Raw genomic sequence first — 27,425 nt, forward strand, 5'->3', positions numbered from 1 at the left:
CCCTCTCTGGGCAACTCCTTGGAGGGAGGGGCAGCTGCCCGGGAAGTGCGGGCCCCAGCCCTGGGGACTACAGTCCAGTCGGGCCCAAGGAGAGTCCTTGGCTGCCTCCTCAGAGCCACCCAACACCTTCTTCACCCTCCTCAGCCCATCAGGAATGTGCCTGCTGTCGGGGGAGCAAAAATAGAAGCTGACACTTGGCGGGGGAGGAAGGCGTCCCCGACTCTTGGGACGCGGCCCCCTCCTCAGGCCTCCTCTGCTATTCCTATACTTGGTCAGGGGCCTCGGGGCACGGCCCCTGCCCGCCTGCACGCGCCCGGCCACCGGGCCCGGCCAATGGGCTGCTGGGCAAGATCGAATGTCACTATAACTCGAGGGCGTGCAGCTGGCGGGCAGTGCCTGAGCCGGTCCTGTCCACAGGGAGCGCCTGCCCCTCTCTCCAGACCCAGCCGCAGGTCAGTAGAACCGTGGGCAGCCCCGGGCCGGGCCGGCCTGCTGTATGCTGGTGGCCTGGGGTCCCCGGACACGGACACCATGGCTTCTAGCCTCTCCACTCTAAGCACAGCATCCAGAGACACCAGGAAGGCACCCCGGGGCCTCAAGGGTCTGGGACGTGGGCACCTTGGGGGTCATGTTCGCTGAACATTGGGTGTAGAAGAAGCTGTTTTATACCCGAGCACAGCATCTGGGGAGGACCAAGAGGGAGGAAGCTGGTGGACCCCCGGAAGTCCTGGGGGCGGTCCCCAGGCCGACAGCTAGAGAGAGCTGAGGCTGTGCAGTGAAGAGGCCAGGAAGGGGCATTGTCCAGGGCTTCAAGGCCACCCGCTGCGGAGGGACCACTGCTGCCCACTTGGCCTTGGCCAGCATTTCCTCAGAGGCTCAGGCTCTCGGCCCAGTGGCCATTGCCCCCAGCGCCGCCACCTGTAAAGGTGAAGACGAGGGTGGGGCTTGTGTGATGCCCTGCAGAGCGGGTCTGTGCAAGAGGGCGGCCGGGACCCCAGCAGCCTGGGAGTTGGTGTCCAGTGGTCAAGGCCGGGAGTGGACAGGATGGGGGCTGGGGCAGAGGGAGCAGCGGGCAGCCAGTGTCTGTTCCGCCCGCCCGCCTCGGCCTGGGCAGAGAAGCACGTGCTCCCAGGAGGCCCGGTCCGAGCTCCCCAGCCCCGTGCCCACCCCTTTCCTGTGCCCCTGGGGCCGGGGCCCAGCCGTCCTCCTGACATCATGGGATGGGGCGCCCTTGCTAGGCAGCAACATTTCTGGTGCCCTCGACCATTCTGCGGGGAGACGGCTGGGGAGCCATGGCCACACGGGATGGCGGGGGCCCGGGGGTCATGGAAGAGGGTCAGGGTCCCACAGCTAGCGAGCAGCAGGGCCTCCTGGCTCCCCGCCCACCCCCCCCGCTGTCACTTGGGAAGGAAGGAAGGAGGAGTGGTCCCCGAGGAGCAGTGACCTCAGAGGCTGTTTGCACAATGGCCCCTCTGAGGGCAGGACATGAAATGGACAGCTGGTTTCCTTCTCAGCTGTCGAAATGCCACCCTGCCCCCAAGCACAGCCCACCCCGGGCCCCTCCCCGACGGCAGGGGGATGGGGGAGGGCACAGAGGAGCCACGGTGTCACCCCCAGGGCTTCACTGGGCGGAGGAGCAGGGGCCCCGAGGGCCCTCAGTTTCCCTGTTTGGAGGGTGGTCACCCTGCCCAGGGGTGCAGGACGGAGTCCTCCGGCCCAGAAGACAAGAGGTTGTGGAGGCCTGCAGGGGAGCTGACAGAGGGGTGGGCGGGCCAAGACCTGAGCCGGTGGATGTTCTCAGCCCCCTCCCAACGTCTTGGGTTTCTGGGCAGAGGTGTCTTGGCTAATCTGGGTGCCTATTTCTGGACGTCTCAGCTGCCACCGACTCCTTAAAAATAACCCACCCTGGACTCCGGCCCTCTCAAGGCGGTGACAGGTGTCAGGCGCTGCCAGGGGGAGAGGTGGGCACAGCCAGGGCATGACTGCAGCCTGGGTGGGACGGGGGCCCAGCACCCAGGGACAGGGCCCACGGGGGGCCATGGGAGCCGTGTGCTGGATGAGGCGGGAGGCTGTGACTTGAGGGGGCAGCAGAGCCCCAGGAAGGGAGAGCAGGCTGGGAAAGCGCCTCTCTGCTTCCTGGAGGGGGTTAGCAGAGACCCATCCGCTGGTTAATTTTGCATGGAGCTTAAATTGCTTTGGGAAAATTAACATTCTTGACAGAGGCTTCGGAAAACTGTTCCCACCTTAGCAATGCGATGTAAATGCATTTTTCGATGATGAACTTGTGTTTTTCTTATACAAAGCTCCCGGGGGGGACCAGAACTATTGTCTTCAAGTGGGCTGTAGCGTGTTGTCATGAACTCTGTTTTTCAAAACCCCGGGCCAACATTCTGATGCAGCTGCCCCGAGCGTTCCCAGGCCCCGGCTGCCTCAGGCCTGCACGGGGGCCAGCTCACGGAGACGGTCCCCGAGCGTGCTGGCCCGGAGCCGGCCGCACCTGGACGCACGCAGCCAGGCCCGGGCAAGAGCTTCTTTGCAGACGTTGACAAATTCAAGAGCATCTTTGGGGCCTGGGAAAGTAGGCTGAGGAGGAACGGGGCCATTCGCTCAGTTCTCAGAGGGCTTGTGGGCCTGGCAGGGGCGCCAGGCTGGGGAGGGGTGGCTGCGTGGACACTCAGAAACAAACCAGACCCATCCCGATGAGCTCAGGGCTCAGTTTGCTGGGGCAGCGGGGAGGTGGGAGGGAATGTATGTCTAGTGTTCTCTTGTAATTTTGGAAAAGGGCTCCGCAGAGGGCCGTGAGGGACCCCAAGGAATCCCCGGGTGACCCCATCAGAGGACGCAGCATCGTCATGGGAAACCATGAGTGGGAGGAGGGAGTGAGGCTCATTCCCGAGGAGTGGGCCCTGTGGGGACGGCAGACAAGAAGGCCAGGGAAGGCCCACCGTGCCCATTTTGAGGAGCCAAGCTCTGTACTTCAGAGGCTCCCTGGGAGCCCCCTCCCCCCGCCCCAGCATCTAGACCCAAGAGCAGAGACCACCAAGAAGGAGGTTTTTAGCAACCTCAGCAGGGCCTCACTGGGGCCCGGAGCTGCCAGGAAGGGCCCCCCGCCCCAGCCCGCTCCACTGCGTGCTTTCTGGATGATCCTCCTTGGGGAACGCTGCAGAGAGCATGTCGGCCCGGCCACCACCTCCCAGCTCCCGCCCAGCTCCAGGATTCCAGGCAGCAGGCTGGAGCCAGGCCTGGAAGGGGGGCGGAGGGGGATCGGATCTGGGGCGAGGAGGGCTGGGGGCCTGGGGCCTCAGAGGAAGCAGGGCAGCCTGCCGAGGAGGCCCCGCGCGGGCGCAGCCCGCCCCAGCCCGGGAGCGGGCCCTCGACCCCTGAGCAAGGACGGCCCCCACGGTTGGCTTGCTAAGCCCACCCCCCACATTCCTGCACCCCGAGTCCCAAGCAACTCCTCACTATCGCCCCGTCTCCCCCACCCCCTGCAGAAAGCACCCAGCCACCATGTCGGACGAGGAAGTGTGAGTACCCGCCCGCTTCCAGACCCCTGGACCTCGTGTGCTCAGAGGCCAGAGGAGACCCCCCCTCCCTGCCAAGAACCGACCCCTCACTCCTCCCCCTCTCCCCACAGCGAGCATGTGGAGGGTAAGTGTGGACGCCAGACCCTCTCTGCATCGGCTCTAAACAGAAAGCCCAGGTGGGACGGGGCTCTCCACCTGCGGCCGGCGACTTGCCTGGGGCGCCCCCCAGAAGCCGCAGGCATGCAGATGCCCCTCTGCAAGCAGGCCCCCACCCCTGCCCCTGCACCTCTTCTCAAAGGACAGGTCCCCAGCCCAGCCCATGGACACCCTGTCCCGTGACACCCTGCTTGCAGAGGGGAGACCGTGCTCCCATTGCAGGAACAGGCCTTCGAGGCTTAGTCTCCTGCCCACGAGCCTCTGCCTCTTTGGGGTCCTCCCCTGACAGCGGGCGGCAGGCTCTGTCCAGGCTGGCCCCCCGCCGCCCTCTGACCACTTCATCTCCTTTGTTCTACCCCCTTGCAGAAGAGTACGAGGAGGAAGGTAACGGAGGTGCCCCCCAGGCCCCCGCCCAGCTCACCCATTAACCGTCCACCTCCGTGGTCATTAATCCCCACCCCCCGCACCCCTAACAGCCGCCTCTTCCCTGCACGGAGAGGCGCTCATTAATCGTTCATTAATGCTTCGGTATTATTATGTATCATTTATACATAATAATCTTACGGTGTCCTGCTGTGTGAGGTGAGCTGGAATTTGGTCGTGGAGACACTCACCTCATTAATAGCAAGTCTGGTGTGCCTGTCTCTCTGCCCCTGTCTCTCCAAGCCTCTCCGCCTCTCCTTCCCTCTGGGAGTGGGGACCCCAGGTGGGTCAGGAGGCCCCTCCCGGTGGGTCGAGAGCCCCAGCAGGCAGGGAGCCCGGCCCTGGGAAGGGTGTGCAGGCTGGGGGGGTCCGCAGGCCCGACGGGCACCCCTGGGCCCCGCTTAGCCGCGGGCAGACTCTCCCGAGCTCCACTGGGCCGGCTCTCCTGTGGGGTGTTCTGGGCGCTAGGTTTTGAAAATATTTTGAAAACACTTGGCTACAGCGTGAGCAAAACTCTTCTTTTTTCTGCTGAAAAGGTGGAGAGACTTCTTTCTGAGAGGGAACTGCGGTCCCGGGCAGTGCCCTCCCAGGGGAAGTCGATGGGGCACGTGGGAAGGTCCCCCAGGTGGGCTCCTCCAATGCCTGCCTCTGCCGCCCGCCCCCAGGCCCCCTGAGGACGCCAGCCCACACCCGTCCGGGTTTTCCCCTAACACCTGTCCCCACCTCCGGTACCTTCAGGGTCAGGTTACTTAGCGAAACCCTCCGGAGCACAGACACCTCAGTCCAGCACCCATTCCCCAAGGAGAGGGGAGGGCGGGATCCCCAGGACCCAGAGCAGGCCGCACCACAGAGGCCCTGAGGGCCCATGATGCCCGTGGGCATCCACCAGCCTCCCTGGTGCCGGGAGCGCCCGCTACCTGCGGCCCCCCACCCCGGGGCGCCTCCCTTCCCTGCTGCCCCACGCCTGGCCCACTAACGACTGTCCTGTTCCCTCTCTCCCTCCTGCTTCCTCTGGTTCCCACCGCAGAAGAGGCCCAGGAGGAAGGTAAGTGGGGTCCAAGACCCCGGCCCCCAGCCACCCTCCAGCCCTCTGTCCTGCAGCCCCGACCCTCACGCGACCCCGCGTGCCCCGCCCTCTAAGGGCGTGCAGTGCGCTCCCAGCCTGACCTCTCCTCTCTCCTTCCGCCCCTGCACGCCCAGCGCCCCCCGCGCCTGCAGAAGTCCCTGAGGTCCACGAGGAAGGTACGCGGACGCAGGACTTCTGGACCCCATGTGGGGCCCGGGGCTGGCTGTGGCACAGCGGGCCAGGGAGGGGGCAGCGAGGTGCCAGCCAGCCAAGGGGCCCCCACATGTGGCCCGCACGTAACCCACTAACCACGGCCAATGCTTGACCAGAGCGGGCCTGCCCCCCGAGGGCCAGCACTGCCCCCCGACATGGGCCAGCCACCCCCTAGCCCAGGGAGGGTGGGTCAGCAGGGAGACCTCACTGTCCCAGGGGCATCCCTAAGGCCAGCCTCCTGCCCCAGGGTGGGTACCTGAGAGTCCCCGGCTCCTGACCCCTCTGTGGGGGTATCGGGGGAGCCCAGGGAGAGGGTGGAACAGCCCCTGTGGTCTGTGCCCCCAGCCAGGCCACAGTGCCCAGAGGGGCCCCCTCCAGTCTGCCCCAGGGAGCTCCCTCCTGTGTCAGGGTTGGGACTGGGGAGTGGGAGCATCGGGAACCCTGGGGTTGGCGCAGCAGTCAGGGCAGCTGAGAGCTGGTACCCAACACCCAGGCTCCTCCGTGGGTGGAGAGAGAAAAGGCAGGGGGTACCCTGGCCTTGGGCCGGTAGGAAGCTTCCCTTCCATGCCCCAGGGGCCACCCTCCAGGCCACGGCCCTGCGCCCGTGCCTGAAGGAGGCAGGAAGCTGGGGCGGGGGGCCAAGCGAGGCAGGACCCCAGTGGCCCCTCAAGCAGCAGCGGTGCCCTGAGAGAAGCGGAGCCCTGCGTGCAGGCAGGGACAGGATGGGGGGCGCAGCCCCGGCCCACAGTGACTTTGTCTCGCTCACCCCCCGCACGCTCCCCACCCCGGGCCTCGGCCACTGACCCTCCCGGGGTGACCAGCTGTTTCCATTAACCTGGGATCCTTTCTCCTTTGACCTCTGACCCGCGCATTGCCTCTTGTTCCATGGCCCTCCTTAGTCCATGAAGTTCATGAACCAGGTATGTGCCATGGCTTCAGCCCCGTGTGGGCGCGCGCGCACACGGGGCGTGTGTGGGTGTGAGCCGCAGCCTGGCCGACGGGGAACAAGAGGGGCCACGTAACCCGCTCACCTGCTAGCGCGCCGCCCGCCCCCTGCTGAGGCCTGAGGCTCACAGTGTTTCTCTTCCCCCCCCCGCCCCCGCCACGGTGCCGCTGCTACAGAGGAAGTCCAAGAAGGTACGCTCGCCCCCCGCCCCCTGCTGAGGCCTGAGCCCCCCACGCCCGCCTGACTCTCTACCGTCCGGAGGGCTGGGGACTGGGTGGGACGCTTAGGCCGGGGATGGGGAGGGTGGCTGTGGGCCAGACGGCTGACAGGCAGCGAGCATTCAGGGCTGAGGGGGTGAGGCCCTGCCCAGGTCGCCGCAGGAAGGTGGGGGAGGCCAGCCCCAGAGGGCCTGACAGAGGGGTGCTGGGAGGTCCACTGGGACCCCCTGGACCCACCAGGCTAGGTGGAGAAGGGCAGAGGGGGAGAGGCAGGGCCCCAGACAGCAAGGAAGGCAGAGTGGAGAAGTCTCGGGGGGAAGGAAAGGGTGGGAAGGCAAGTGGGGTGAAGCAGAAATTTAGGCTGAGGCTGAGGCGGGGGCCCAGGGGCCTGGAAGCTCTGGGGCACCCTGGGTGAAGCCGTCAGGGCCCAAGTCAGAGCCCCCAGCCCTCACACGGCCCTCGTGGGGCCGTAGAGGGCCTCCTCGCGGGGCCTGCACCCAGAGCACAGGCTCCAAACTGTCTCCCCTTCCCGGGGCCTCAGCAAGACAAAGGGGCTGGCTGGGCCCGAGGGTCAGGAGGTCACCGGGTCACCCTGGAACCAGCCCTGGGGCTGACAGACAGACCGACAGACAGGCAGGCAGGGGATGCCAGGTCGCTTCCCGCTTGCCCGCCGCCTGGGAGCTTTGCCGCGTGGTGCTTTGCCTCCCCCTGCTCCTCTCCCCCTCCCAGCCCCTCACCAGGTGCCGGGGGTCGGGGGGCAGTGACGGCAGGCCCACCTGGAAGCTGAGCAGCCCCAGCAGGCGTCGGAGGCTGTTTGTGAGAGTGGGGGCTGGTTGCTAAGCAATCTAGGGATCCCCGTGCTTAGGAAAGTGATGCCGGGGAAACCCTGACCACAGCCCTCCTGCCCTGGCCAGGCCCCCAAGAGGGGGCACCGGCAGCTCAGACAGGCTGAAGGCCAGACGTGGACGGCCCTGTCCTCACCACCAAAGGCCTGGGAGCAATGGGGGCAGGTGCCTGGCCCAGAGGGCCGAGCTGATCCAGGCTCCCGCGCCCCTCGGGGCTCAGCCTCAATGCTCTCGTTCCTTCGGCTTGGGACCTCAACTAGCCAGGCTTCCGCAGGTGTGAGGCCCCAGGACATGTTATCAGCCTCCTTATTCAAGAATCCCTGGGTTTCAACCCAACGAAATCCAGGAGTCAGGCCCCCAGAGCCACCCGCCCCAGTCATCCTCGTCCAGTCACTCAGGCGTGCCCGGCTCTGCTCATGCTCACGCCCACGGAGCTGGCGATCTGACCATCTCAGCCTCTGTCACCGCTTTCCTTGCCCTCAATCTTGACCAGCGTCAGGGTCTAGGTGTGTCACAGCTTTTCTTCCAAGGAGGCCACCCCTAGTGGAGAGACTTAAGCAAGCCCGCAGCCAGCACCCACAGGCCCTCAGCGGCCCCTCCCACTACCGCCGGCTTTCTGGGGCTGGGGGTCTCCCCGGGCATGCTGGCCCCATGGCTGGCTCTTGCAGACCCTCCCAGACAGAAGCCCTGCAGCCTTCAGCGGGGGTCACCAATGGGGTCCAGGCCAGCGCCCGCGTGGGGGAAGCAGGTTCAGGGCTGCCCTGGCTGGCCCGCCCCCAGCCCGCCTGCGCCCGGCCGCTTTCTCTTGCATGTGCGCTTCCGCCTGAAGACGCAGAGCAGGAGGACTGGGAGGACCAGGCAGGTAAGGCCGGCCCTGGGCCGCACGCGGTGCCCGCGCGCAGTCTGGACAGACCCTGGCAGAGAGGCCCGCCTGGGGTCCGTCTTGAGGGCGCCCTGTGCCTCTTGCTCGGCCGCCTGCCCACCCGCCCGTCCTGCTCTTCTGACGCTGGGGCCTCCGAGGGCCTTGCTGCTTCGGGCTGGGTCTGCCATGGGGCTTAGCTCTGTCCCATCCTGAGCTTCTGCCCCACAACGACACCGGGTGGTCAGCAGGGGCCCAGCGGGCACATCAGGAGGCGGGCAGGAAGACGCTTCCTCCACCTGGCCCCAACCTCCGCCTCATCTGTGCCCCGAGGGCGTGGCGCCCTGGGCCCCATCTCCCTTTCTCCTCTCCTGGGCCTTGCGCCCATTCCCCTCCTCAGAGCCCACAGGGGTTCCCCGGGCCCTGGTGGGGGCAAGTCCCCGGCCCCTGGCAGGCAGGCAGGGCGGGCCCACTAGGGGAGGGAGCCCTGGTCAGGCGCGCAGGGACCTGTGGGCTGAGCGGGCTGCCCTCTGACCTGGTCTCCCCGTCTCCTCTCTCCCCCCGACACCGCCCTGCTGACCAGAGGAGAAGCCGAGACCCAGGTGAGTGCGGGGCTGGGCCGGGCGACAGGGGCCTGTGAGGCCTGGAACTCTGACAGGGCCTGGTCCCGCGAGAGAGGCCGCGACGCTCGTTAGGCCCTGGGTACCCAAACCCTCGAGGGGCCGCAGCCACTCCTTTGCTCCTGAATTCGGGGTCCTGGATTCTGGGTGAGGCTCGCCCGGGGAACGGGGTCACCCGGGCAGGGCTCAGACCTGCCCTGAGGCTTCCACCCTGGGGATGGGTAGGGATGGACTCTGGAGGTCCAGTCCATGCCCCAGACCATGCGGACTCGACAAGGATGGCTTCCTGCAGGAGGAGGCGCCTGGCAGAGGGAGAAAGCGGGCAGGAAGGCGATGGAGTCGGGGCAAAGAGAGGGAGCCCCGTGGAGCCCACCCTCCTGGCCACGCTGCCCCCCGCGTCTCCCGGGGCCCTCAGTGTGAACGGTGGGGTGCTGGCAGGGAGGCTCTAGCCTTGCAACCCACCTGGGAGCAAAACTGTGACCTGAGCCCTGATCCCCTCTTTGTGGGGGCCTCGAGCCCCTGGGGAAGCTGCGACCTCGTGCAAAGAGGCTTTTCTCACTCATTTGGCCCGCGTGCTAGTAGTCCAGAGGTTTCTTGTTTTAATCCAGCGTTCCTGATTTTCTGTTTCTGATAAGTACGTGCAAGCCCAGGGCCCTCTGTACGTGATTCACCCCCCGTCCTCGGGGGACACGTGCCTCCTTTGCTCTGCAAGGGAAGGCATGTCAGCGCCTATGAGCGCAGGCCAAGCGCTCGCTCCCACTTAGGGGAGCCCTGCGGACTCTCCACAGAGGACTGGAAATATGCGAATGTGTCGCCAGCCCATTTCCATCCGTTACACTTTATTTTTCAGCAATTTTAAAGAAAGCTGCCGGGTCACAAGATATTTTCTAGTTTTAAAAAAATGTTTGTGTTTTCATTATGAAAATAAAACACCTCATTAAAGAAAATTTGGAAAATACGTAAAAGTCCAATGAAAAAAAAATCATCTATAACTCTCCCACCCCGCCAGCCAGGCTGCGGAAAAGAGGAGAAAGAAATGAAAAGGCTTACTTCTTCCTACTCTTTTTCCGTGCATAGGACTCGGAAAAAAGGACTGAAACTCTGAGCTGTTTTTCAAACACCGTCTTGTCTATACAGCCTTGAATTCTGCTTTTCTGAACTGCAGCGCTGTTCCTAAGTATTTTTCCATGTTTTTACACAGTCTTCTTAAATATTTTGAATGGCCACATAATATTCCATCAATTGGACAAACCATAATTTTCCTAACCATTCCTCTATTGCAGGATATTAAGGCTTTCCCCAATATTTTACTATCATAAATAACGCTGGGTGGAAAGCATTTTCTGTCTTTCGGGTTATTTCCCTAGGCCGCATTCCCAGAATGGAATTACTGGGTCAAAGAGTAGGAACGTTCTTAAGGCTTTGATGTCCTCTGCCAGAAGGCTTCCACGAGGGCCGCCAGCGCGGTCTCCACACCACATGCCCAGGCCCCGCGACGTGCCTGCACACGGAGCCTCTGACGGGCGGATGAGAAACGGCCTTTCTGGCTTGTTTTCGTTCACATTCCTTTGATGGCTCGGGAGCCTCTCCCGCGTGTGTTGACTGGTGGTCTTTCTTCTCGGGGAGCTGCTTGCGTTCACCCTCTGCCCATTTATCTAACGGCGGGGGCGTCTCTATGTTTTCTTAATCATCGGTTTGCGTAAGGATATAAGTCTTCTCTGTATTTGCTGAAAATATTTTTCTAGTCTGGTTTTTCCCCCCCGTTCACGTTGTGCCTTTTTCCATAAGTTTTTCATTTGCATGGACTCCTCTGGCCATCTCTGCCTGAGTGGGGCCTTCTGAGCTCAGAAAATCACTTCCCTCGCCAGCATGCCGATCCACGTTCAGTCCCACTCTTCTTTTTTGAAGAAGCTCTTGTTTCTGTTGCTGATTTAACTCTTTGCTCTGACCGAGGTGTATGGGGGGAGGGGGAGGGCCGTGGCCGTCCCGGCTGGAAGGATTCGGGAGGGATCTCGTTTCTTCTCCACACGGCATGTGTTCTGCTCAGCACCTTCTCCTCTGGGTCCCCAGAAAGAAAGGTCAAAGAGTGAACAGAGAAATGCAAAGGGTCAGCCGAGATGGCTGTTCCTGACTGCAGAGGCCAAAGACCCCAGAAGGGTCTATGGGGACCGCCTTGTCTTCATTTGTTTGTTTGAGAAAGATAGCAAGGTCACCCTTCCTGGGTGAGCAGGGGTGAAGCAGCCCTTGAGAGGCCCAGGAGTGGGCAAGACAGACGGACGCTAAGAGGTTATAAACTTCTAGGAGGGTCAAGTCACTCTGGGGACAGTGGGCTATATATTTGATAAGAACAAGGTCAGGCCATGTGCCCTCAACTGGGTGCCAGGGTGAAGGGCAGGAGGGCCAGCCTGGTGCCAGGCCAGGTTGGGTCTGGTCAACCATCCTGGTGGGAACCCGCTCACCCATACTCATGAGCCCCTCTCTCTCCTTCAGACTCACTGCTCCCAAGATCCCTGAAGGGGAGAAAGTTGACTTCGATGTAAGTTTACAGGACCTAGGTTTACACAGTCTCCCCAGGCCCCCAGCCTTTGGCTCCAGGCTAAGCCTGAGAAGGTCACATCCTCTAGAGCAGCCAGAACTGGGGCTTCCTGGTTCCACGCAATGCTGCTGTGATTCAAATCTGGATCAGAGGAAGCTCATCTGGGAGTGACACCTTTCTTCCCTCCTCCCCACCCATCCACCCTCCCATCTCCCCATCTCTCCCCATCTCTCCCCATCCATCCAATCACCCACCCAACTCTCCACCATCCATCTGTGCATCCCATCCATCCATCCACTCCCTGTCCATCCGTCCACTCATCTCTCCGTCCATCCAATCACCCACCCATCCATCTGTGTACCCAGCGGACTCCCTCGTTCCCCAGTTTCCTCTCTGTCCAACCCACCCAGGCATCTCTGGGATGAACAATGAGGCCAAGTCAGAGGCAGTCTACCCCAGGGCTGCTCACTGACCTCAGGGCTCTGCGTGGCCTGGACTCAGCCACAAGGAGGGTACCACTCTGACCCCATGGCTGAGGGAGCAGGCTGCCCGAGGTTCGAGAGGAGGGCGGGTGTGACAGGCCTGTCCCCACAGGACATCCAGAAGAAGCGCCAGAACAAAGATCTCATGGAGCTCCAGGCTCTCATCGACAGCCACTTTGAGGCTCGGAAGAAGGAGGAGGAGGAGCTAGTCGCCCTCAAGGAGAGAATCGTGAGTCCAGTCCTGCAGCTCTGGGCGGAGGCTGGGCTGGTGGATATGGCCGGGGGTCCAGGGGAGGGCCAGGTCAGGCTGACCCGCTTCCCTCCGGCCACAGGAGAAGCGCCGAGCAGAGAGAGCCGAGCAGCAGAGGATCCGGGCGGAGAAGGAGCGGGAACGCCAGAACCGACTGGCGGTGAGGCGGCCCCCTGCCCGGCCCCCACCCCAGCCCAGCCTGGCCCCCCGCTCAGCCCTCCGCCCGGCCCCCCGCCCAGCCCTCCGCCCGGCCCCCAGGCTCCCGGACCTCCCCCATTTCTGACATTCCCCTTGACACTGGCCTAGGAACCCAGGTCATCAGCCAAATACCCTCCGCCCTGCAGAACCCCCATGAGAGGGCAGACCCAACAGGGACCGGGACCTTCCAGAAGGTTCCCAGCCCAGGCAGGTCCTCGACAGCCGCGCTGAGGTCTTGGTTGGGGGCGGGGTGTCCCCGCAGGAGGAGAAGGCGCGGCGGGAGGAGGAAGACGCCAAGAGGAAGGCCGAGGACGACCTGAAGAAGAAGAAGGCCCTGTCCTCCATGGGCGCCAACTACAGCAGTTACCTGGCCAAGGTGAGTGCGGGCGCGGGCCGAGCTGCCCCCCGCGGCCCCGGGCCGGCTCGACGCGCCCCCTCCCGTGTCCCCTCAGGCAGACCAGAAGAGAGGCAAGAAGCAGACGGCCCGCGAGATGAAGAAGAAGGTGCTGGCCGAGCGGAGGAAGCCCCTCAACATCGACCACCTCAGCGAGGACAAGCTCAGGTGAGGACCCGCCGGGGTGGGAGGCGCCCAGCCCGTCCTGCTGGGGCTGACCCGCCAGCTCCTACCCTTGGCCGCCCCCCAGGGACAAGGCCAAGGAGCTCTGGGACACCCTGTACCAGCTGGAGACCGACAAGTTCGAGTATGGGGAGAAGCTGAAGCGCCAGAAATACGACGTGAGTGTTGTGTCCTTGGCCTCACCCACTGGCGGGCGCCCCGAGTCCCTGGACCCCAACCGAGGCCCCTGCCCTGCGGGGGACCCTGCCTGTGGTCCTCCAGGCTGGCCTCACGTCAGCACGGCGCTCAGGGCCGGCGGGGGGTGCGGTGGGGCAGAGTGCCCTTGCTCTGGGGCGGTGGTCTGGAGACCTGGTGTCCTGAGCCCCCCAGGGGGGCACTGAGTTTCTCTGGGGTGGGGGTTCTGCCCCACCCAGCCTCCTCTGCAAACCCAAGTTCCGGCCAGGCCAGCCCTGGGGACTCAGAGCTGGGGAGGGGGCCTGGCCGGTGCCTCCCCGACCCTGGGCTCACAGCTCAGGTCAGCAGTCCCGGGTGGACATTCCCCTTGGAGTCAGCACGGGCCTGGGATGGGGCTGGGTCCAGACCCTGATGATAGACCCACCACAGACCCTTCCCTCCAGCCTCCGGTGTCCCCCGGGGAGGACTGTCCACTCTCAGGGCCCCTCTCCTGCTGGCCCCCGAGACAGAGGGTGTGGGTGACCAGTGCTGACAGCTGGAGGAGCCCTGCCTCCTTCTCAGGAGCCGGGGGTCCTTGGGTGGGTTGCCTGGGCCTCCTGCACTTCAATTTCCCCACCTCCCTCTGGGGAAAGACGCTCCCCCAGGGGGCCAGGTGAGGGGGCACCACGCTCTGTGCCAGTGCTCCCAGCTGGCCTTGGAAATGGGCCTCAGAGGGTCCAGAGTGGCCCCACTTGTGCTGAACCAGGAAAGCAGGCCCTGACACACGTGTGCACAGTGGTTCCCCAGCGCTTGGAGAGCCTCGAGGGCCTCGGACCAGGCTGGCCCCAAGCAGGCAGGGCACCAAAGCCTCGGCCACCCACCCAGCCCCCTAACCATCTCGGTCTTTCTAGATCATGAACGTCCGGGCCAGAGTGGAGATGCTGGCCAAGTTGTAAGTAGCCGGGATCCACCCTGGACCAGGCTCTAGTGTTCATGCACGGTGGGCCTTGCGCTTGGCGGAAACCTGGGTCGTTGCGGGTGTCAGTGGCAGCGGGCATGGAGACCCCGGAGGATGTCCCTGGGTCCTCCCGCCCGCCTCCTCCCCCTTGCCTGCCACCTGGGGGATTCCGAGGCTGACCCGCTGCCCTTCGTCGGCAGCGGAGGCTAGCTCTTGCCTCCCGAGCCTCCCCCAGGCGGTCGGCAGGAGGGAGAAGCCGGGCCAGGGAGCAAGACGGCCATGGGGCTCTGAGCTCTGGCCACCAGGCAGAGGCTGTGCTTGCAAGCCCACCTCCGGCCCGTGCCCCTGCCCCACATCCTGCAGAGGTGGGCAGGTAAGTGGCCAGCTCTGGGGCTGCGGTGTGTCATGGCCCAGGTGTCCAGCTCAGGCCACCAAGAGTAAGTCAGAGACACGAGTCTAAGCTCCTCCAGACCAGAAAGCCAGTAAGAGCACCGAGGCCTGCCAGGGCCGCCGAGGGGCCTGCGGGCAGGAGGCCACCATGCAGCCCGGCCCCGCGTGGACGCACAGGTAAGTCCCCTGTGTTGTTTGCAGATCACCAACCTCAGGAGCCGCATCGACCAGGCCCAGAAGCAGTGAGTAGCCCTGCCCACCCCATGCTCTGCGCCGGGCACGCAGCCCCACAGGGTCGGCTGCCACTGCCCCCAGGGGCCCGGAGATGTCAGCCTGTGCTGGTGGCAGGCGGCCCTCAGCGGAGCAGTAACAGGACTAACCGGCCGGTCCCTTGGGCCAGCGTGTTGGACCCTCTACCCCGGACCTGCAGCCTCCTGTCTCTCCCATCCCCAGAGCCCAGGAGGATGGGTGGGGAGAGCCAGCAGGAGGCCCTCAGGTTGGCCTTCAGGGTGACCTGGGCAGGGACTCAGCAGACCCTGCACAGCCTGGCGTGAGACCCCTGGTCTGGGGTTGGTGAGCCTGCTGGGTCCATGGGACCCTTTGCAGCAGCTGCCAGGAAGGGCTAGAGAGCGTGGGCCCAGGTGCCACCTCCTGGGGCTCAGGGCCTGAGACGAGGCTGAGCTGGGGCTGCCCTGAGGGCTGCAGAGGGGGCTGGCAAAGGTGCACGCCCTCTGCCCCGGGCTCCGTGGTGCGAGGCAGGGGTTCTTGCAGGTCACTTGGCTAGGTGTGTGTGTGAGCATGCACATGTGTCTGTGTGTGTGTGCATGAGTGTGCAAGTGTGTGCATGTGCGTGGCCCGAAGGGCTCTCAGGCTGGCTTCTGCTGAGGGACATGGGCCGTGGGCAGGGCCCTCAGTGCCAGGCTTTCCTCTGAAGCCTTGGGAGCCGCAGGGCCCATTCCAGCCTGAAGCTGCCCACGAAGAGCGCCGATGGCCGCCCACCAGCTCCTGGCTGCCTGCTGCACACAGGGCTCAGACAGATGGGGTGGGCTCCTGAGGACCCCCATCGCCCGAGGTCCCATTCTCACCAGCAACCGAGGGGCTGAGATTCTAGAACAAGACGGAGGCCTCCCAGGTCCCGAGTCCGTCAGGCTGGACGGCTGGCCTGGAGTGAGGAACAGGAGCCACCCGCTGCCCCTGCCCATCCCGGCCGGGGGAGGGGGCCCCGCTCTTTTCAGGCGAGAGTTACTGGGAGGATGGTGGCTACCAGCAGCGACAGCGGCCTGGGCAGGCTCGGGTCTGCCTGACGTAAGGCCCCGTGCCCCAGGTCCCTCGGGTGGGGAAGGGAGGGAGAGGGGCCCGGCTCTTGCCAGCACCCCCTTAACCTCACTAACACCCCCGGCACAAAGTCGCCCAGGCCCAGGTGGGCAGGCACAGGTGAGTCACTGCAGCTGGACCAGGGCTGGGGATGCCCCTGGGCTGCTAGGGCTGGGCCAGGCCGAGCTGCCAGGGTCTGGGTCTGCTAGGGGCTGGGGAAGGGGCCGACCAGGGACCCAGACCCCCTCATGCTCAAGACCAACTTGCTTCCCATTTACAGCAGCAAGAAGGCCGGGACCACGGCCAAGGGCAAAGTCGGCGGGCGCTGGAAGTAGAGTGGCTGAGGAGATTCCCAGAGGCAGAGACCCTTGGCCTGGGGGGTTCACGCAGTGGCGTCCGGCCCCCAGGGGCCCCCCGCATCTCTGTCCTCACTGCATCCATACTCCGGGGCCTGTGAATAAAGCGAGCGGGCTCCCCTCCACCGCCTGTGCACTGGCTCGTCAGTGGGGCCCGCGGGTGGGCAGGGCGCCGCGGGGGCTGCTCTGCAGCTTGGGGGCCCAAGGGACCCAGGTGCTGACCTAGGGGTTGGCTCAGGAGACCCCCGGCGGTGGTCTTCTATGCCACAGAGAGCCCCAGGTGCCCACCGGCTCTGTTAGCGGCTTCCGCTTGTGTCAACGGATGGTCACCCCGTCCCACCCCGCGTGCGAGCCCACCCTGCTGGCCCCCAGCGCCCCCGGGTGTGCTCTGAAGCCAGTTTGGGGCAGCAGAGCTTGGCCTTTGCAGAGTGTCCAGAAAGCAGGCCTGGGGCACGAACGTCCCCCAGAAACAGGGCAGAAGGGAGCCTGGAGCAGAGGAGGTACATGCGGCCCCAGGGAGGGGGAGGAGAGCACATCTCAGGGAGCAGTCGTGGCAACACAGACCGTTCTTTCTATATTATACGAGAACAGAGTGCTCCCTGTGCAATAAGTCTGAAAGGCCTGACCAAGTAGAATTACGGAAAATATAAATCACAAAAATTGGATCAAGACATAGAGCCTTGCTCAGCCAAGTATTCACGGAGGAAGCTGCCGAGCCTGGATGGCCCCCCGGGAGGGCTCTGCAGAGCGGAGGGAAGTGGGGAGCATCCCGCCTCAGGCTGCCACGGGGCGCCAGACCCCCAACAATGAGCTCGCCCACCCGGATGGTACGTGCCCATACACAGTGTGCACCCCCCCACACACACACACACACATCCACAGGCCCTCGGGCACCCCACCCCCACTCGACAGGGCTGCTTGCAGTCGATGTGAATACCCTGCGCCTGGCCACTCTGCCCTCCTGCAGCGGGGGACTCGAGGGTGAGCACCTCCATGTAACAAACTGTGGGGTCCCCTGAACCCAGCATGGTCCCTCCACGTCACACAGGAACGACGGGACGAGAGCCGCCCTGGGGAGAGGCGGTCAGCACACGGGCCAGGGGGTTCAGCTCATGGAATCGTGCAGGCTCAGAGCACCGTGAGCTGAGTTGCAGATGGTGGGAGTGCCGGGGAGGAACAAGTCGGGGAGCGGTGCGGGAGAGCTTCAAGCGCATCTTGGGGTCAGGGTGTCAGGAAGAGAGAAGGCGCGGGGGTGGGTGTGTGAGCTCTGAACAGAGGATTAGGCCTGAGTGATGGACGCCGATGGGCCACGTCCCTCTGAAGGTCAGTGTGCGGGGAAACACTGCAGGAGCAGATTATAGATGAGGCTTTGCAGCAAGCTTCAAGCTCTAACGGGAATGTCTCAGCCAACAGTCAGGCCTCTGCAGCCCAGTCAAACCGATGGCTGCCAGCTTATGAGTGTAGGTTTAGAAATGCAGAAATGCGCTCTGAACAGTTGACGGGCCCCAGAGGAGGTGGGGAAGGCGCTGAGGAAGCACCCGAGAGCCCCACCGCAGAGCAGATCCTGCCGGCGAGGGGCCTCCAGCGCGACGTCGGCCGACCGCCTCCCTTAGGAAAGCGGGGAGAGCCGTGTCCGCAGTCAGGTAAATGGCTTCCAGGGCGGCTCAAACGGTAAAGAACACGTTCGCAGTGCGGGAGACCTGGGTTTGATCCCTGGGTGGGGAAGATCCCCTGGAGAAGGGACTGGCAACCCACTCCAGTGTTCTTGCCTGGAGAGTTCCACGAACAGAGGACCCTGGCGGGCCACAGTCCACAGGGCTGCAAAGAGTCAGCCACAGCTGAGCAACTGATACTGAAATGTCCCAGTCAGGGAGTTAGCAAAGCAACGAAAAACAAACCCTGAGTAGGGGAGAAGCGTGGGCGTGAGTGAGGAGGATGAGGAGGACAGGCGGCAGAGAGACGGACACGGCTACCAGGGAAAGTCAGCGGGAGACACTGGTTCTTCGGAAGGACTGATAAGACGTCTGGCAGGAAAACTCAGTACATCAGGTAGGACGGCGCAACGGCACAAACCACCTGAGACGAAGAGAAAGCATGTGACAGACGTGCGGACACAAGTCTGTGATAGCTTTTCTATGATAAAATATTGGAAAATGAGATAAAATGGTCAGTTTCCAGGGGAAACGAACCTATTTCATTGAAGTTTTAAACTTGAACAGACTGATTTCTTATTAAAAATGTTGAACCAGTGATTAAATCCCTCCCCCACCAAAAGCTTTTGAAAACTACATCATGATCAACGGAGAATCCCCTCCAGTGCAAAAATAATTTTATATTAGAAAACTGAGTAATGTAATCATTTATGACACACAAACATAAACAGTTTAAAGGCTGGGAAAAAACTGGATGACAGAGAGCGCAGTTCACAGTTTCTTTGTCAACCTAGAAGGCATTCTCCTCACCTTGAGGAAGAGGTCTTCCAGAATCTCACAGCAAATCATCCTAATAGTGAACGGTTGGACGATCACCTTGAAGGTCAAGAGTAAGGCAGGAATGTCAGCTTCCCTATTTTCTTGCCCACTAATCCCTGGAAAGAAATGACCATTCTTCACAATGAGATAACTGTCTATAAAGAAAACCAGGGAAAACTGCAATTTTAAGTTGTGGATGTGACTGGTGATGGAAGTAAAGTCCGACGCTGTAAAGAGCAGTATTGCATAGGAACCTGGAATGTTAGCTCCACGAATCGAGGTAAATTGGAAGTGGTCAAACAGGAGATGGCAAGATTGAACATCGACATTTTAGGAATAAGTGAACTAAAATGGTCTGGGATGGGTTAATTTAATTTAGACGACCATTATATCTACTACTATGGGCAAGAATCCCTTAGAAGAAATGGAGTAGCCATTATACTCAACAAAAGAATCCAAAATGCAGTACTTGGGTGCAGTCCCAAAAATGACAGAATGATCTCTGTTCATTTCCAAAGCAGACCATTCAATATCACAGTAATCCAAGTCTATGCCCCAATACTAATGTTGAAGAAGCTGAAGTTGAACCGTTCTATGAAGACATAGAAGACCTTCTAGAACTAACACCAAAAAAAGATGTCCTTTTCATCATAGGGGACTGGAATGCAAAAGTAGGAAGTCAAGAGATACCTGGAATGACAGGCAAGTTTGGCCTTGGGGTACACAAGAAGCAGGGCAAAGGCTAACAGAGTTCTGCCAAGAGAACGCACTGGTCACAGCAAACACCCTCCTCCAACAACATAAGAGGCAACTCTACACATGGACATCACCAGATGGTCAACACCAAAATCAGATTGATTATTCTTTGCAACTGAAGATGGAGAAGCTCCATACAGTCAGCAAAAACAAGACTGGAAGCTGACTGTGGCTCATTTCATTTCATGAACTCCTTATGCAAAAGTCAGACTTAAATTGAAGAAAGCAGGGAAAACCACTAGGCCATTCAGGTGTGACCTAAATCAAATCGCTTATGATTACAGAATGGAAGAGACAAATATTTTCAATTATCAGATTAGATGACTGAATCTATCAGATTCAATTAGAAGAACTATGGACAGAGGTTTGTGACGTTATATAGCAGGTGGTGATCAAAGCCATCCCCAAGAAAAAGAAATGCAAAAAGGCAAAATGGTTGTCGGAAGAGGCCTTACAAATAGCTAAGAAAAGAAAAGTGAAAGGCAAAGGAACTCTGAATGCAGAGTTCCAAAGTATAGCACAGAGAGATAAGAAAGACTTTAAGTAATTATTGCAAAGAAATAGAGGAAAACATTACAATGAGAAAGACTAGTGATCTCTTCAAGAAAAGTAGAGATGCCACGGAACGTTGCACGCAGAGATGGGCAAAATAAAGGACAGAAACTGGATGGACCCAACAGAAGCAAAAGAGATTAAGGAGAGGTGGCAAGGACGCAAAGAGCTACTGTACAGGAAAGGTCTTCATGACCCAGATAACCATGATGGTGTGATCACTCACCTAGAGCCAGACATCCTAGAGTTCAAAGTCAAGTGGGCCTTAGGAAGCATCACTATGAACAAAGCTAGTGGAGGTGATGGAATTCCAGTTGAGCTACTTCAAATCCTAAAAGATGATGCTGAGAAAGTGCTGCACTCAACATACCATCAAATTTGGAAAACTCAGCAATGGTCGTAGGACTGGAAAAGGTCAGTTTTCTTTCCAGTCCCAAAGAAAGGCAATGCCAAAGAATGCTCAAACTACCACATAACTGCACTCATCTCACACACTAGCAAAATAATGCTTAAAATTCTCCAAGCCAGGCTTCAACAGTACATGAATCAAGAACTTCCAGATGTCCAAGCTGGATTTAGGGGAAAAAAAAGTCAGAGGAACCAGAAATCAAATTGACAACATCCGTTGGATCATCAAAAAAGCAAGAGAGTTCCAGAAAGAGATCTGCTTCATCGACTACGCTAAAGCCTTTGACTGTGTGGATCACACAAACTGTGGAAAATACTTCAAGAGATGGAAATACCAGACCACCTGACCTGCCTCCTGAGTTCAAGAAGTGACAGAACCGGACATAGAACAACAGACTGGTTCCAAATTGGGAAAGGAGTCCGTCAAGGCTGTATATTGTCACCCTGCTTATTTAACTTATATGCAGAGCACATCATGAGGAACGCTGGGCTGGATGAAGCACAAGCTGGACTCAAGATTGCCGGGAGAAATATCAATAACCTCAGGTATGCAGATGACACCACCCTTATGGCAGAAAGTGAAGAGGAACTAAAGAGCCTCTTGATGAAAGTGAAAGAGGAGAGTGAAAAAGCTGGCTCAAAACTCAACATTCAGGAAGCTCAGATCATGCATCTGGTCCCATCACTTCATGGCAAAAAATGGGGAAACAAAGGAAACAGTAACAAACTTTATTTTCTTGGGCTCCAAAATCACTGCAGATGGTGACTGTAGCCATGAAATATAAAAACACTTGCCCCTTGGAAGAAAAGCTATGACAAACCTAGACAGCATGTTAAAAAGCAGAATCATTACTTTGCAGACAAAAGTCCATATAGTCAAAGCTGTGGTTTCTTTAGTAGTCATGTATGGATATGATATTTGGACCATAAAGAAGACTGAACTCTGAAGAACTGATGCTTCTGAAATGTGGTGTTGGAGAAGACTCTTGAGAGTCCCTTGGACTGAAAGATCAAACTAGTCAATCCTAAAAGGAATCAATCCTTAATATCCATTAGATGAACTGATGCTGAAGCTGAAGCTACAATACTTTGGCCACCTGATGTGAAGAGCCAACTCATTAGAAAAGACCCCGATGCTGGGAAAGATTGAGGGCAGGAGGAGAAGGGGGTGACAGAAGATGAGATGGTTGGATGGCATCACTGATGCAATGGACGTGAGTTTGAGCAAGTTCTGGGAGTTGGTGAAGGACAGGGGAGCCTGGCGTGCTGCAGTCCACGGGGTCACAAAGAGTCGGACATGACTGAGCAACTGAACAGCAACAAGTTTTAGAATTTAGGGTTAGGATGTGTGTCAGTGAGCATAGGAAAGAAACATTGAAAGTTGTTAACAGGAGGCAAGCTTCCCAGATGACATTTAGAACAGAAATATAGGAAACAGGATAAGAATAAATCTAACGAAAGATGCCAGATAGAGGGGTAATAATGATCAGCATCCCTGGAAATGTCACCCCTGCTCAGCGAGAGGAAGATGCAGTATCTTTAAAATGCTCATTATCCCTAAATTAATCTGTGAATTCAGGGCAACTCACCCACATTCCAATATGGATTCCCAGATAAACTGACATTAATTCTAAAATTCCTGTGGAAGGAGATAGGGCCTGGATATCAGAAGACTGAGGTGGGGGGAATCGTTCCTACCAGCCACCCTTCCATGTAAAGCTGGATCCTCTAAGCCGGTGGAGTGGGTGTTCCTCTATGGACACAGGAGTGTGGAGCCCCCAACACAGGGAAACCTGACGGCGGGGACAGGTGTGGTACCAGCAGTGACTGGGACGCGAAGGGCTACGTGGCCAAAATAGGAGCCCACAGCAGGCGATCTGTGAGTTTCAGTTTTATTTAGGGTTGACTAAGGACTGGGGGCCCACGTGGCTCAGTCAGTGGTAAAGAATCAGCCCTGGGTCGGGAAGATCACCTGGAGTAGGAAATGGCAACCCCCTCCAGTGTTTTTGCCTGGGAAATCCCGGGGGTGGAGGAGCCTCATGGGCTACAGTCCATGGGCTCGCGAGTCGGACACAGCTGAGTGTGCACACACCTCGCACCTAAGGACTACAGCCTGAGAAGCAGTCTCACAACAGCTCTGAGGACCTGGTCCCAAGAGCTGGGAGCTGGCGGCCTCAGTATAGCCGTGCTTTTGTCAAAGGGTCCCTGCAAGCCAAGCTCCTGTCTCAGTAGGATGTTGCTGAAGGTCATGAGGGACAGGTATCTGAGTTAATGATTTCAGTGTTCCTCTAAGTGTGAGGAGACGCAAGAATCCAGGCTCATAAATTTTCTTCTGAAAATGTCTAGCTAACCCGAGGGCCTGTTCTGCCTGTTTCCTCAGAGCACAGAGTATCTCATTCCTGGTCTCTGCACTGAATTCCTTCCAGGGTGTGTTGTAGGTGGGACTGGGTGGTGGGCAACATTCTTCTCAGCTGAAACAGCTGCGCACCCACCCAGAGCAAAACAAAATACCAGCGCTGCCCTCCCTCGTGGCGGTTTGTGTCTGGTCCTACATCACGTCTGCCTCTCTGTGACCCCGTGGACCGCAGCACACCAGGCTCCCCTGTCCCTCACCAGCTCCCGGGACTTGCTCAAAGTCACGTCCACAGGGTCAGTGATGCCATCCAACCATCCCATCCTCTGTCACCCCCTTCTCCTTCTGCCCTCAATCTTTCCCATCATCAGGGATTTTTCCAGTGAGTTGGATCTTCACATCAGGTGGCCAGAGTGCTGAAGCTTCAGCTTCAGCCTTTCCAATGAATATTCAGGGTTGATTTCCTTCAGGATTGACAGGTTTCAATCCTGGTCACTGAAAGCTCTAGGTCTAATAAAGAAGACATTTGAACTTTTAAGAAAAAAGTTAGAGGAGAATCATCAGAAAGCTGAACCATCAAGGAAAATGTCTTAAACAGGCACAAACTCCACAAGCCATAAGACAAAAGATCAACACATTCAATGAGAATAAGGTTTAAAAAAGTAAACTTCTCTTCATCTAAAGACACCACAAGTGAAAAGGCAAGGCATCTCTCGGGAGGAGGTGTTTGTAACACATGCGTCAGTGATGAAGAATTGGTATTCAGTGTATACAGTAGGCCCTCTGCCTCTGGATTCAACCTGCCTCAGATTGAAAATACTCAGGAAAGAAAATTCCAAGGAGTTCTCAAAAGCAAAGTCTGCATCTGCTGCAAGTCAGCAAGTATTTATGCACTACTTATACTGCACTATTTACAGCTAGCCACACAACAGACACACTGTGTTGCTGGTGTTGCTATTGTTCAGTCACTAAGTCACGTCTGACACTTTGCAACCACATGGACTGTAGCCCGCCAGGCTCCTGTCTCCATGGGATTCCCAGGCAAGAATGCTGGAGTGGGCTGCCATTTCCTTCTCCAGGGGATCTTCTCTACCCTGGGTTCGAACCTGTGTCTTGCACTTCTCCTGCATTGGCGGGGGTGGGGGTGGGGGCTCCTTTACCACTAAGCCACCAGGGAAGCCCTTCCCATTGTATTCGGTATTATAAATAATGTGGAGAAGGTCTGAAGAACATGCGGGCATGTAGATAGGGTATGTGCAGACGTGTCACTGTTTTATATAAGGGACTTAAGCACCCCCAGATTTTGATACCTGTGGGATCTCAGAATCAATTCCCCTCAGACACCGAGGACCGCTCTGCAAGAACTTGAGGTCACCGTCAGGAAGGCCATTTCACAGAAAAGCGGGCCAAACTGGGAGTAGTGAGCCACAGAAACGAGCCCCTGAGTGATCACAGCAAGTGGGGAATCAAATACAGATGAGCACGGAAGTCAGCCCAGACCAGCGACACGGGCAGAACGCAGAGGCCAGGGAGGGGAAGGCAAGAATGAGGCCCACCGGTGCAGAGGGAGCGGTCGGCTGAGAGACTCCGCTAACGGGATACTTGACGGAGGCAAAGGTCATCGCTAGCTGCAGACGAGCCCGGATGAAAATTCAGCACGTACAGAACACCGTCTCCGCGTCACACCTTCTGAGGACTTCGGTTGACAGAAATACGTGCACAATCTGCCACGGGCATGGAGAAGAATTCTGAGCCAAGCGAAGGGCTATAACCCGGAAGGCAGCCTCTCGGATGACGCTGACGGACCACCGCCCGGAAGCGTGTTTTTCAGCCCCGTTTTATGTCTTCTCAGAACAAAGAACATCAAACAAGTCAGGGGTACATTCCTTCAAGGTTTCGAGGAAAAACAGACCAGCATGTACACAGTGAGTCAGGATGGCCTTGGCGCCTGGGAAGGCAGTCTTATCATCAAAGGAGGGCCAGCGTTGGCATCCCAGGAAAGGAAGTGTTTGTCTTTATCTGCAATATGGACATTCTTTACCTCTGGTCAATACGCCCTTTTCTTGAATGATTAAAGCAGATGCTCAACGCCTGTGGGGTAGGCCACAAACAGGCCGTTTTGACTGAGCATAAAGTTTAAACTGAATCATGTGTAAGCTGGAATAATTTCCCCCAACCCTGAATAAGTCAAAATCACTTTCATTATTTCTCTCCTCTGACCGTGCACGTTTCGATAGCAAGCGTCAGTAACCAAAATATTTGTCCCTTGATGGCAGGATGCTCATTGTCCACCCTGGGTCCATCCTGCCCCATGCGTTAGGCCGCCTTTGTTCATTTCCATGTGCATAGAGATTTCCTTAGTTATCCACATAGGGTGGACACTAATCAGACTCAGTAAACAAGCAAAGAGTCTCGCTAATGGGGAAACATTTCACAGGCTATGCATTTTATCAACCACGCTGAACGGTCACATAAACATTTAGCAGTAGACTCGTGTCATGAACAGATTGACAGGAAAAGACTGATAAATACATGTTATGAAAATAATAATTATCTATAAAGCAGACTGGGAAAAAATTGCTCATGCCTGCAAAGAGCCAGCTAAGCAGGTCATTTACGGGGTCAGTTTTTCTGACATCTTGGGAAATTCCTTCTAGGCGAGTCTCAGCTGCTCCGGAGGTAAATGTAACAAGAAGTCTTTGCTGCAGCAGAGACGCCCCGGTCCTGCTAGCAGAGCATCAGAGGCAGCCCTGTTATCTCATATGACCCGGGCGAGGGAGTGGAAGGATGTCTGCTTTGCTTCAGTGCTTTTTGCAGCCTCCTCAGCTATTTGACCAGTGGTGCCTGATAGGTTTCTGATCATCTGTTTACACACATTCCTGTGTTAGGAATTCGTTTTTCTAAGGGACTTTGCCACCAATGTCTTGGTATCCTGCTGACACAGATCTCTCAACCCTGTAACGGGGAGAGCAAGGAGGATCGTTCATTTCCTTGTGTATTGACAATGGGGAAACTTAATAAGCCAGCAACCATAAATCTGTTTGCCAGCTGTTGAGATGTTTATGTGCCCATCCTTGGCAAGGTGGATCATTTCCAACACCACACATGAGATAGAGACCTGGGAAAGGGAGCGTGATTCCTCCCCCAGAGTCCTCACTGATAGCCTCATTAATTGGGAGTTTTGTTAACATGGTGTTAAACCATGGGTCATTTCCTCTGCAATCTTTCCAAAAGCCATCTGTAATGGTGTTTGACAGGAGGAGTTGCTGGCTTCATTTACTTGTGTTTTTCTCGACAACATTTGTTAATTAAGAAAGGGTCAGAGTGGGGCTGGGGGTGTCCTAGGGAAGCTGGGCTCGGGTTCTTAAGAACAGAGGGAAATATCACGAAGAGAAGGACACGTTCATATGCTGAAGAATTTGAACCTGAAAGGTCAGGCCAGAGGGAGGTTTGTCGAGCTGAGTGGTTATCTTCGGGACATCTGAGATGTCAGTGATGGCTATGAGGGGCCGACATCCATCTTGCACTGACCAAGGAATTCGATGACAGTCCAACGGCCAGTTACTTCGCTCGCCCCAGAGGCACTTTGTGACAACTTCACCAAAGAATTTTCTTTCCATCCTGAACACTGGGGCAAAAGCACAGCCAGAACAATAACTTTTTACTTTGCTAGGGAGACAAACATTTGAGTAACAGTTGAGCTGCACGAGCAGGGCGGGCCTCACAGGCCCAGATTCTCAGCCGTCTCGACTGAAGTCTTAGCCTCCTTGTCCTGTCCTGACGGTAGTTTTAACGTGAGTTCGGGGTCAACAGTCCTCTCTGCAGACCAGTCTGACGCAGAGGCCTTTGTCAAGTGGGAAATGCGAATTTAGGAGTCAATTCCCTTCAGTTTCACTGTGCGTGAGCTAGTCAAGTGTGCCTGGTAAGGGTCCTTCCAGGCTGGAGAGAAAGTCCTTTAAATGATGTCTTTTCAGTCTACACAGTCTCCTGGGTGCAGGTCATAGGGCGTCTGATCTGCACCCAAAGTTAATTTACTGCGATTAGCCTCAGAGAGCAGCTTAGAACATCCTTTTAATAATTTACTTAAACTTTACAGTGATGTGACACAGTAACCAGGAGTCACCTAGGAAGCGAGTTTTCAGCAGAAAACACCAAACCTCAGAGACAACAGCACCAGGACTCAACATCCACAAAGGCATACTGTGGAAACATCTGTTGTCTCTCTAAAAGCATCCTTACTTCCATCAAGTATAGCCAGATTAAGACTGTTTGCAAAAACCAAGTCTGGTTTCAAGAACCTTGGCCTGATTATTTACCTAAGGTTAACTGAACACACAGGCCCTTTCTTTTTTATTGAGGTATAGCCGATTTGCAATATTACATTAGTCTCAGGTATGTGACACAGGGATTCATCATTTTTATAGATTATACTCCATTCACAGTTATTGCAAAATAGTGGCTGCCTTTCCCCGTGCTGTGCAGCATATCCTTGTTGATCATCTATTTTCTCTTTTTTTTTTACTGCCCTGTACAGAAAGTGGGCTCTCTGCTCCCCGACCAGGACCCAGCCTGGGCACCCTGCACGAGCAGCACGGAGCCTCAACCACTGGACTACTGGGGAAACCCTGATCATTCACTTTACACACAGCAGTGCGCACCTCCTAAGCCCACGCTTCTGTCTTGCCTCTTCCCCTTCCTTCTTCCCACTGATTTGTTGTTTATATATGTGCATCTGTTTCTGCTTTGTGATGTACGGTCATTTGCTCTATTTTGGGGCCCCACATAAAAATGATAGCATAGA

The 27,425-nt window shown here is 57.8% G+C and overlaps 1 protein-coding gene across 10 annotated transcripts; it reads left to right on the top strand.

Annotated features, from left to right (window-relative positions):
- Window positions 1-305: 305 nt before the first annotated feature.
- TNNT3 (troponin T3, fast skeletal type) lies at window positions 306-27,425 on the top strand. 10 transcript variants are annotated; one of them, XM_088832315.1, is made up of 19 exons: window positions 308-452; window positions 3,492-3,524; window positions 3,635-3,648; window positions 4,047-4,064; window positions 5,131-5,148; window positions 5,304-5,345; window positions 6,282-6,302; window positions 6,505-6,519; window positions 8,834-8,852; window positions 11,361-11,406; window positions 12,001-12,117; window positions 12,221-12,298; window positions 12,599-12,712; window positions 12,789-12,898; window positions 12,981-13,071; window positions 13,978-14,018; window positions 14,616-14,656; window positions 16,009-16,244; window positions 27,159-27,425. In XM_088832315.1, the coding sequence occupies exons 1-19, from the start codon at window positions 334-336 to the stop codon at window positions 27,408-27,410; spliced, it is 1,425 nt and encodes a 474-aa protein (XP_088688441.1). In that variant the 5' UTR covers window positions 308-333; the 3' UTR covers window positions 27,411-27,425. The 10 variants fall into 10 exon arrangements, with proteins under 10 accessions (XP_088688443.1, XP_088688444.1, XP_088688441.1 ...); XM_088832320.1 differs by lacking the exon at window positions 27,159-27,425 and adding an exon at window positions 16,676-16,732 and having other exon boundaries at window positions 314-452; XM_088832317.1 differs by lacking the exon at window positions 5,304-5,345 and having other exon boundaries at window positions 306-452.

This window comes from Moschus berezovskii, chromosome 25 (assembly GCF_049115385.1).
Source record: "Moschus berezovskii isolate FMDL1 chromosome 25, NW_MosBer_1.0, whole genome shotgun sequence".
Classification (NCBI taxonomy): Eukaryota; Metazoa; Chordata; class Mammalia; order Artiodactyla; family Moschidae; genus Moschus; species Moschus berezovskii.